This window comes from Mastigoproctus giganteus, chromosome 2, assembly GCF_048544385.1.
Source record: "Mastigoproctus giganteus isolate SK-2022 chromosome 2, ASM4854438v1, whole genome shotgun sequence".
In the NCBI taxonomy this organism is placed as follows: domain Eukaryota; kingdom Metazoa; phylum Arthropoda; class Arachnida; order Uropygi; family Thelyphonidae; genus Mastigoproctus; species Mastigoproctus giganteus.
This window is the reverse complement of record NC_143576.1, coordinates 243,511,725-243,522,609: the sequence shown is the minus strand read 5'-3', so window position 1 is coordinate 243,522,609 and position 10,885 is coordinate 243,511,725. Positions and strand designations below refer to the sequence as shown.

The 10,885-nt window shown below is 36.2% G+C and overlaps 1 protein-coding gene across 1 annotated transcript in view; it reads right to left on the bottom strand.

Moving 5' to 3' along the window:
* Positions 1 to 3,023: 3,023 nt before the first annotated feature.
* Positions 3,024 to 10,885, bottom strand: part of LOC150090331 (chorion peroxidase-like) — a 68,733-nt gene continuing 60,871 nt past the window's right edge. Inside the window, exon 12 of the mRNA XM_090390272.1 lies at positions 3,024 to 3,084. Coding sequence (XP_090246398.1) covers positions 3,024 to 3,084 — 61 coding nt within the window. The remainder of the gene's footprint in view (positions 3,085 to 10,885) is intronic.

The following is a 10,885-nucleotide window of genomic DNA, read 5'->3' as shown; positions in this document are numbered from 1 at the left end:
ATTACCTATTTCCATTATTGTTTTGACCATAAAAGAGTTAGCAAAAGCTTGAGATGCAGAAGTTCATGACAAGAAATATGCATTTAGTCAAAGCTTAATAAAGAGATGGCACTCACCTCAATAATCCATTGTGGTTATATGGATCATAAAACAGCAGTGTGAGAAATCATTGGTTAAACTAAAAATGGTGTTTACAAATCGCGGTAAGGAAAGCGTCGTTTAAAAAGAGTAATTGAAAAAATTAAAAAAAACTCAGCCTAGAGGAGGAAGGACGATATGGTGCACCCTTCCTCCACTAGGCTAAGTTAAGTTTTTTCAATTACTTTATTTAAACCACGCTTTCCTTACTGCGATTTTTAAACACTGTTTTTAGTTTAACCAATGATTTCTCACACTACTGTTTTATGATCCATATAACCACAACGGATTATTGAGATGAGTGCTATCTCTTTATTAAGCTTTGACTAAATGCATATTTCTCATTACTGTTTTCATAATTACCTACTTTTATTTTTATAATCAAATTCAGGAAATTGTTTTTTTATTCTTTCTGGAAACTTGTTCAAATAGCTGTTTTCCCAGATTACAGATAACAGATAAGAGCAGGCGGTGACTTGCGAGCTGAATGTAACTCGGGACACTAAACTGCAGGTCTACCGACTCGCTTTGTTTCGGTCTCAGTTTGCCTCAAGCTATCGTGCAGTCAGGTTGTATACAGAGTGTTTCTGTGATTTCTGAATTGACTTTATTTATTAAATAATTTTGTAATTCTTACAATTTAAAATGGCATCAAATGATAGAGGAGTTAAAAAAACCGTGTGAACTTAAATGTGGCATACATCTCAATAACACGTGTTTGTGAAAATTACAGTGTAAAAAAACAAACAAACAGTCTGTTAAATTGAGGGTTTACTGTACTTGCAAAACTCTCATACAAAATTGGTAATTTATGGTGTGTAGTGGTTGTTGTTGTTATTTGGTTTTTAGGAGCATTAGCAACTAAGGCCACATTGCTCCGGGGATATGCGGTGGTCATTTCCTGACCTTTCCGCATCCTCCGTATTTGGTGGTGACGGGCTCGAACCCGGTCTAATCAAGAAGTGTGTGCTACGCACTGCTGCTCCTTCCCACCTGGCTACGGAGGCGCCGGTGTGTAGTGGACTTGTTAAGGGATGTAAAGTTATTATTTTCAGATAGAAAAACTTTAAAAAGAGAATAGTTTTATTTGGGAGGATAGAAAAAAGATGATCAAAAGGAAACCTGCCCTTCCAAATGGAAGATGGTTAACAGCCCTAATGCAACACTACATTCAAGCAGATTTTGTTAATTTTGTTATTGTGCAGATGATACAACTTCATATTTAGTTGCATTTGCAAGTGCAACTAAATACTTCATATTTAGTTGTACTTGGGGTGAGTATCAGAGCTACTGTGTTGATCTAGAGAAAATTACTTCCCCCTTCCTGCTTTGATTTTTGTGGAAAGAAGGGTTGAAGCTTGGCAGCCCTCTCTTTGAGTATGTTCCTACCATATATGTGTGTTTTCCTACTTCTCTCTTTCGAATAAGTTATAATTGTTTTGTTGCTGTTCAGTGCTTATAGAACTCATAAAATCATCAGTAATTCATCTGTTGCTTTTTTTTTTTTTTTTTAAGGAATCAGTGTTGTATAATGACAGGTAGTATGGGAAAAAGTCAATTGGACAAGTAAATTGGAAATCTTCCAAGTTATTTACACATCTTATTGAAAGAAAAGCGGGTCTTTAGGTCTGCAATGATATCATGAACCACCCAACTGAATAAGTTTTCTGTTTTGGTACTTAAGTTGAAATGCATGCCAAAACAGAGCAACGTAACATACTCTCAAACCTGCTGTGTTGCCAGACATTTAATGTTATTAGCATGGAAAGATATACTGTTAATATTTTTCCACTCTGATAACTGAAAGTGCAACCTATTCAAGTGTAAATAGGTTTAGACTGAAATATGAAAAATTTTCACTAAATAAAGAATGAAGTGATTTGTTCTTTATTTTCAAGTTTAATTAGCAGATTTCCAGTGTTAACCGGTAAACATCAATTACTTTATTACTTAGCACATACATTTATTCTCCTAGAAAAAGAGTTTACCTCCTAGAACTTTTTCAATAAAACAAAGATAAAGAGCTGGGTTGTAGGATGGATAATTCAGCAATGAAACTTGCTCAATATAGACTCTATAACCTTTGCCATGTGAGGAAATGTACTGTCATGCAATAATGCAGCACTTAACATGTTATATGATGATCCTGGATGCTTTACTTAAAAAAAAAAAAAAAAAAACTGACCTGTAATAATCCCCTTATCATACTCTTCCTACTGCATTTATATTGCTACCATATGGTGTTGAAACTCTGTGAGTAATGGTTCTTTAACATTTAAATTGGGAAGGTCCTAGAATAATTCTGAATAATTGAAGATAATGTGAAAGTTTACTTTTTTTTTTTTTAAGTATTTTTGGAAATAAGCATTTTAGGTTAAATGATGCTGCAAAAAAGTACTGTTTTTAATGTAATGATAAGATTTTTCAATCATTTATTAAGATTAAGTCTACAAAATGTTGATTTTGTAGACTTAAAGTTGCTTAAGTAAAAATAATTACATAACCAATACTTGTGTTTACTTCAGGCCATGGTAATTGAAATTAGATGTGCTTGTTTTCAGAACAGACTAGAATTTTACCGTGTTATCTGCCTTGGAGAGAATTTTATGCAAATAGCAATTTCCACTCAGTAATGAGTGAGTTGTTTTTTTGCAAGACAACCCTGCAAATTGTAACATGCTCTCAGCAAAAAGATAATAGATCAGTAGTGATTATATTTAGCATCAAGAATTATTCTTTTCTTAGTTTTTCCTTGGAAATGGTATGGTGACATTCTTAAAATGTTAAAATTGTAGCCAACATTCTTGTTATTCTTAATCTCATTTAAAATTTTCTAACATATCAGATTAATAACTCATCATATATTTACCTAATTTAATAAAGTCTCAATCCCTCCAATAACTTAAATCAATATTAGGAAGAGAAGAACATAAAACACGGCGGTTCCTGAAAGAAAAGAAAAACTCACTTTGTTTTACTCACATTAGAAACGTGCATTACTTTATTATAAAATATAACTGCATATTATTTAAATATACAGTGTATAATACTGTAACACAACATGGATCGTACGCTCCTATTTGCTACAATACTGAATATTACATGATTAGTCTAAACATAAGGAATGGTGGAATCACTTAATCTTTTTATCTTTGGGACATCTGGGCAGTAATACTGACATTGCTGAATGGAATAAAACAGTGAATAGTATGCTTTATTAAGTATACAACAGCTCTATGCTGTTGGCCAGTTTATTGCCTTCATTTCAGATTGCATGCAGGTTAGTATTTAATCTTGACCTCAGTACACTTTCAGTTACCAGGCAATACCATTTGTGACTGAATAGTCAGTTTGATATGCACTCTGCACACATTTGATTCCACACAAAATATAAGTACAGGTATTTATACCTCTTATCTAGCATTCCAAAAGTTGGGAAGACCAAAAAATATCTTTTTTTTTTATAAATTATTTATTTTAATATGTTGAAAACTATTGGATGAAAATTGATTCTCTAAATCTAACTGGCCAGCAGATTTTTGAATGCTATAAGTAAATTTTATGGAAAGCCTTTGGGCTACCAAACTAAGCCCAAGCCCACAATTTACCAATTTTATTTCTAAAATTGCACAACTGCTATGAGTATATTAAATATCTATACAGCATATAATTAGAAAAGGCAAAAGTAATGAATACAGTTGTTATTAATACCAGATTGAAGTTTGCCACAATTGTCCAGATAGCCATTAAGCAAACTTTGTTCTACAGATTTTTCAAATAAATGTGTGAGATAACAATGGCTAACCCATTGTGGCTGTTCTTGAGTGTGAGTTACTGATTGAGTTGGAAGTCTAGAAATAAGAGCTAAAACATATCCGCTTCTGTCAATAATTAGTAAAAGCTGCCTTTCATGACCCTTTGTGGCCATTCCAGATTATAAACAAATTTTATTTCACTAAGAATGTGCATTTTGTTGGATGGTTTTAAGCTATTACATAAGCAAAATGAAGGAAAACCATTAACTGTAAGTCTGAGAACCATTAACTGTAAAACCATTAACGGTAAAACCTGTAAGTCTGAGGAAATAACTCCTAGAAATGTGATAGATAAGTATAATCTAGGACAGGGTTAAGCAAATGGTAGCCTGCTTTGTGGCCCATGGATCTGTTTTGTGCAGCCTGTAGAGTGTTTACCCTCAAGAAGCCTAAGGCTTATGCTGTACCAGCCAAAAAAAAAATTTCTCAGAGTAACTGAAATTTTTTTTTGGCCGGTGCAGCACAAGCCTCAGGCTTACTTGCACCATATGGCTAATAATAATAATAGTAATTTAGAGCTGAAATGATGTAAGCCAATGTGTTACCCATCTGCAAACAAAAATATAGAAACAAGTAACAAAAAGGAAACCTGATAATATTTGGCAACACTGTAACCACACAAATGATTTATTGCAGTAAAGGCAATTATGAAAACTGTGCATATAATAAATATACCAAAACACTGTTTTAAATCTACTAGTTATGCATCCAGCTTCATCAAGGTGGAAACTGCTAGTGACAAATTAAATGATAAAGGTAAACTGCAGCCATTATAAAGGCCCCGAGTGCCAAGCGAGTGACTATAGCGATTCCTAAGCGATTTACTTAAAAGGAGCGGTTGATTATAGAATAGTGTTATTTTTCTGAGCTTATTTAATTTTGCGCTTCTGAAGTAAAGAAGTTAGCTCACTTGACAGAAAGGCAAGACACCTTTCTTTTTGTATATAGGAATAACTTATTAACACACTAACAACTAATCTCTTTATCGCTTGGTCACTGGTGGCACCGCTCCTGCCTCCACGTGGTGGGGCTGGAAGTCTGGGAGAAGAAATCCACTCTCCCAGGGCTAAAAGGAGCAGTAATGGAAAACACAAAACAGTCTAGCTGTGGATCTACTGATCCAGATATAGATAGACATGCCCTAGATCATGACTTAAACCCATCCCATGCCAAGAGACAAAAAAAAGAAGGGACAGATTATTCTGCTCCTCTCTTTTTAATATTGCATTCCTCCACAGACCAACCACTTAGTAAGTTATCTCCATTTTCGATTCAGAAATGTCTCGAAAATGTGGCTGGCCCTCCAAAAATGGTTCGTCGATTAAGATCTGGAGATTTATTAGTGGAGATGAACGAACATAGACATGCAGAGAGACTCCTGAAAATTTCTACCTTTGGTGGAATTCCCACAAAGGTTACCCCACATGCCACCTTGAACTCCTCTAAAGGGGTAATATCAGAATGGGATCTCCTAAATGTATCGGAAGATGAACTTGTCCATGAATTAAACAATCAAAATGTAATCCACGCCAAAAGAATTTTGATCAAAAGAGATGGAGAGCTCGTCCCCACTCGGACAGTTATACTGACTTTTAAAACACCAATTCTCCCCACAACTATAAAGGCTGGATACCTCAGATGTCATGTTAGACCATACATTCCCAATCCGGTACAGTGCTTCAAGTGCCAAAAATTTGGTCATTCGCAAACTGTATGCAGAGGTGCAGTCACTTGTGCTGCTTGTGGTTCTAAAGAACACACACATACTGATTGTAACAAGGAAACTCAAAATTGTCCTAATTGCCATGGAAATCATTCTGCCTTCTCTAAGGACTGCGATCAATGGAAACGAGAAAAGAATATCCAGAAATATAAAATAGAGCATAAGGTGTCATACCAAGAGGCAAAAAAAACAATTTACAATTCCTGTTAAATCATCTACGTATGCGTCAATTACTCAACGACTATGCTCAGTATCAACTCAAACCGACTGCTCAGTCCCTCCAAATATCTCTATATCTGGTTGGGCTAAATCAGTACTTTCTTCATCAAAGGAACCCTCTCCCTCCAGTTATGTAACAAAAGAAGTAAATACACCAGTATCAGTTCCTCCAGATAAGAATCCCAAACTGCAACAGAAAGAACAAACCAAGAGCTCTGAAAGAAATGATAAATACAAACTCAGATCTGAAACCATGGACATCGATGAAAAAGCAGGCGATGACGATAGAATTCTTGAAATTCATCCAGAAGATGACATCGACACAGGCAGACCAGTCTTCTCAAAGAAGGAAAAGGGAAAAATAGACAGGCGTAAGCAGACTACTTCACGGATGTTAGCAGACACCAGTTAAAACCAAATAATGAGTACAGTTATACAGTGGAATTGCCGTGGGCTCCGTGCTAACGTAGATGACTTTTACGATCTATTAAATAAATATAAGCCTGTTGCAGTATGCATTCAAGAAACCAATCTCACAAATACAGTATCTATGACAATTAAGCATTATACCATATATAGAAAAGATAGAAGTTCCTCTAATTCAGCTCATGGAGGAGTAGCAGTCATAGTGAACTCTGTAGTTCCCTGTAGACCTATCCCCATACAAACACCTTTAGAGGCGGTTGCAGTTCGTGTCACCATTGGTATAACAGTAACATTAGTTTCGTTGTATCTAACGCCAAACCATACATACAGCCTTGATGACTTAGATGATATAGTTAAGCAAATACCTGTTCCCTTCTGTATTATGGGTGACTGGAATGGCCATCACCCCCTATGGGGTTCCCAACATCTGACTCCAGAGGACAGATAATAGAAAAATTTTTAGATAAACATAATCTAACTATTCTAAACACTGGTGATCACACATACATACACTCTCCATCTGGTTCAAGTTCAGCTATTGATCTTTCAATACGCTCCCCAGCAATATTTCCTATCATAGACTGGACTGTTACTGATAACTCTTGTGGTAGCGATCACTTTCCTATCATCTGTACCTTTAGCTCAAGTTCTCCTCCCCAGAGAGATATTAGGACAACCTGGAAATTTGAAAAGGCTAACTGGACTAAATACCAGGAAATAGCTCGAATAGATACTTCCGTCATTACAACCCTCACAATTGATTCTGCAGTCAGGTATACTACGCGAAAAATAATGAAAGCATCGGAGGTAGCTATTCCAAAATCTTCATTCAAAATTAGGCTTCATCCAAAAATGTGGTGGAATGAAGCATGCAACAATGCTAAAAAAGAAAGAAATAAGTACTGGAATCTGTTTCGAAAATGTCCAACCACAGCCAACCTCCTACAGTTTAAGAGAGCCAGAGCTAAAGCTCGTCATATAAGACGAGAGAGTAAAAAAGAAGCATGGGCACGTTACGCATCCACCATTAACAGATCCACAGATACTTCTATAATCTGGAAAAAAATTAAACGAATTAATGGCAAACACTCGCAAACAACTTCTCCTATTCTACTTGTAAGAGGGAAAGAAATTTCTGAACCTGTAGAGATTGCCAATGTCTTAGGTACTTCATTTGAAACACATTCAGCTGTTGCCACATATGAATCAGCATTTCAATTGTTAAAATCCCGGACAGAAAAATACAAACTAAAATTTAATACTGCCGTCCCATATTCGTATAATCTACCTCTGTCCATGATTGAATTGCGCAGTGCACTTTCTCGATTGAAGAACAGTGCTCCAGGCCCCGATGGAATTTTATATCCCATGATCTGTCATTTAAGTGAGGATTCGTTAACTGCCCTTTTACAACAGTAAAATAGAATTTTCCTAGAGGAGTATTATCCTGCTAGCTGGTGCGATTCTTATGTGCTAGCTTTCCCGAAACCGGGAAAAGACCACACAGATCCCAGAAATTACCGCCCTATTTCTCTAACCGGTTGTCGGGGAAAAACATTGGAAAAAATAGTTAACGCTAGACTGACATGGTTTCTAGAAACGGAAAACATTCTAAGTCCAAACCAGCATGGCTTCCGCAGAAGAAGATCTACACTTGATCTCATTATTAAAGCAGAAACAAATATCCGGAACGCTTTCCTCAGAAATGAGCACCTAGTCATGATATGCGTAGACATAGAGAAAGCCTTCGATACAACTTGGCGATATGGGATTCTTCAAGACTTACATAAATGTGGACTTCGGGGTCATCTGCCAATATTCATTAAGAACTTTCTAGGCAATAGATCCTTTCAGGTCAGATTCCACTCTTCATTGTCTCGAGCATATGTACAAGAAGAGGGAGTTCCCCAAGGTTCAGTGTTGAGCGCCACACTCTTTGCAATTAGGATTGATGCCATAACCAAGTGTATACCTATACGCTGACGATCTTGCCATCTCATGTCACTCTCAAAATATGCGACTAATTGAAAGACAACTACAAGGTACCATTAACAAAATAGTCTCTTGGGCCAAAAACAATGGATATCGACTTTCTAAACCAAAAACAACTGCCGTACACTTCTGTCGCAAACGCTCTTTACATCCTGATCCAGACCTAAAGTTAGATTCTCATCGTATTACTTTCCAGCCTAGTATTAGATTCCTTGGTGTAATATTTGATAAAAAATTAAACTTCCTGGAACATATAAAACATATTCGTACAAGTTGTCTTAGAAAACTAAATGTTCTCAGAGTAATTTCTTCTATGTCATGGGGCGCAGATCGCTACATGTTGATACAGTTATATCGCTCGCTGATTAGATCCAGGTTAGACTATGGGTCTCCTGCATATGACTCGGCCAGACCGAGTGCATTGAAATGGCTCAATCACGTACATCATAGTGCCCTACGAGTTGCATTGGGGGCTTTCCGTACTTCACCAATCTTAAGCCTATATACCAAAGCCTATGAGCCACCGCTACATCTTCGACGACAAGTTCTGTTACTAAATTACGCAGCCAAAATCAGCAGTCTTCCACATCATCCCATATGGCAATATCTATTTATACCCAAATGGAGTAAACTTTATGAAAGTAAACCACGGCTCAATAAACCATCTGGCATTAGGCTTCAAGCTCTTATCACAAGCTGGGACCTGAATTTTACTAACATTCTTCAGGATACTAGCATGGAAACCCAGCCATGGCAAATGCCCCCGATACATATTGATAGACACTTTCAGCAATGGGGAAAGAATAACCTTCCAGATTCCAACATTAGACAAATTCATAAGTTTAGCACTTTCATTCAAATATATACAGATGGATCCAAAATTGGTAGTAAAGTTGGTACCGCTGTAGTATTACCAAATATCACCATCTCCAGACAGCTTCCGTCTGAATGCAGTACTTATACCTCAGAACTATACGGCATTGTTCTAGCTCTAGAGAATATCAAAGAAGAGTGGTATACCAAATCCATCATATATACGGACTCATTGAGTGCTGTTAATTCTCTACAGCGTCAATTCTTCCCTAGTCATCCGCTGGTACAAAAAATTTGGGCACAGCTACTAGAACTTCACGGACATGGACAGCTAGTAATATTTTGTTGGATCCCTGGACACGCTGGAATACTAGGAAACGAGCAGGCAGATTTAGCTGATAAATGTGCTACAAATGTGATACCATCTAATTTCAGGACTCCTTATATTGACCATAAATCCATTATCAAACAGATGTATAAACAACAGTGGACACGCATGTGGCAAGGTCAAGCAAATAATAAACTTCTTGAAATCAAGAGAGAACCGAAGCAATGGCAATCCAGTCTGAGACGAAACAGAAAAGAAGAAACCATCCTAGCCAGATTACGCATTGGTCATACATTCCTCACACATAGCTACCTACTAACAAAAGATGATCCTCCACAATGCAGCAACTGCTTATGTTCACTAACAGTAAAACATATCATCCTGGAATGCCCACTATATCTGCAAGAACGGAAATCTGCTTTCTTCTCTCATTTTCATAACTCCAGCCAGTTATCATTACAGAGTGTTCTAGGAGATCATGAGGACATGAATGACATTTTTCTCTTTCTAAAATTGATAAATAAATATCACAATATATGAACCATATCACGTGTAAGACAAACTAAGAAGATATTAGACAGTAATCAGTGCATTATAGCCTAAGTTGCTGATGCACCAACAAATTTAACAACAACAAGCCATTATAAATCCACTACAGAATGGAAGCCTACTGAACAATTCATGTTGAGGAAATGGACCATAATCTGCCACTCTGGTTCAGTGCAGGTTGGCAGATCGACTGTATTTTGCAGTCAGGGGCTTGAACCTCAATCTACTCAAAGGGCACTCCTGACTATTTGGCTACGGAGGCCTTGCCAACAAAGAATAAAAATGATCAAATTCTATTTGGAATACAATAAGAAACCTTTTAATCCTATGTAAACAATCTTTTATACTTTTCCATAATAATATGACTTAATTTTCAGGAACATTATTTTAATAAACAATGAATTATATTTGGCTCAAAGGATAACTGCAGAAGTTTAGGTTCGCTATCAGCAACCTAGCAATGAATTGAGTACAGAAAATTATTGAGACAATCCACTATCTCCATTATGACTACAACCAATATGGTACAATCTGTGTTTAAATATTTCAAATGTTTAACTTCAAAATAGTTTCTGACACATACAGTAGACTCTCGATTTTCTGGGATAGATGGTAAAATAAAAATCCCGGATAATTGATTTCCCGGTTAATCCAAAATACAGTAAGTCTCCGACATACATTCCAGGACTTCTTACGCAAGTCGAGTTTTACGTAACTAGGGAATGACTAATAAAATATTGCTCCTATATCCGTGATATGCCAAAATTACAAAAACCACATAATATCCTCAGAAGAATGAAGAAAAATAGTTATATATTTTTCAATTAGTTTGTTATATATTTTTTATATATTAGTTATATATTTTTAATTAATTCAATTAAA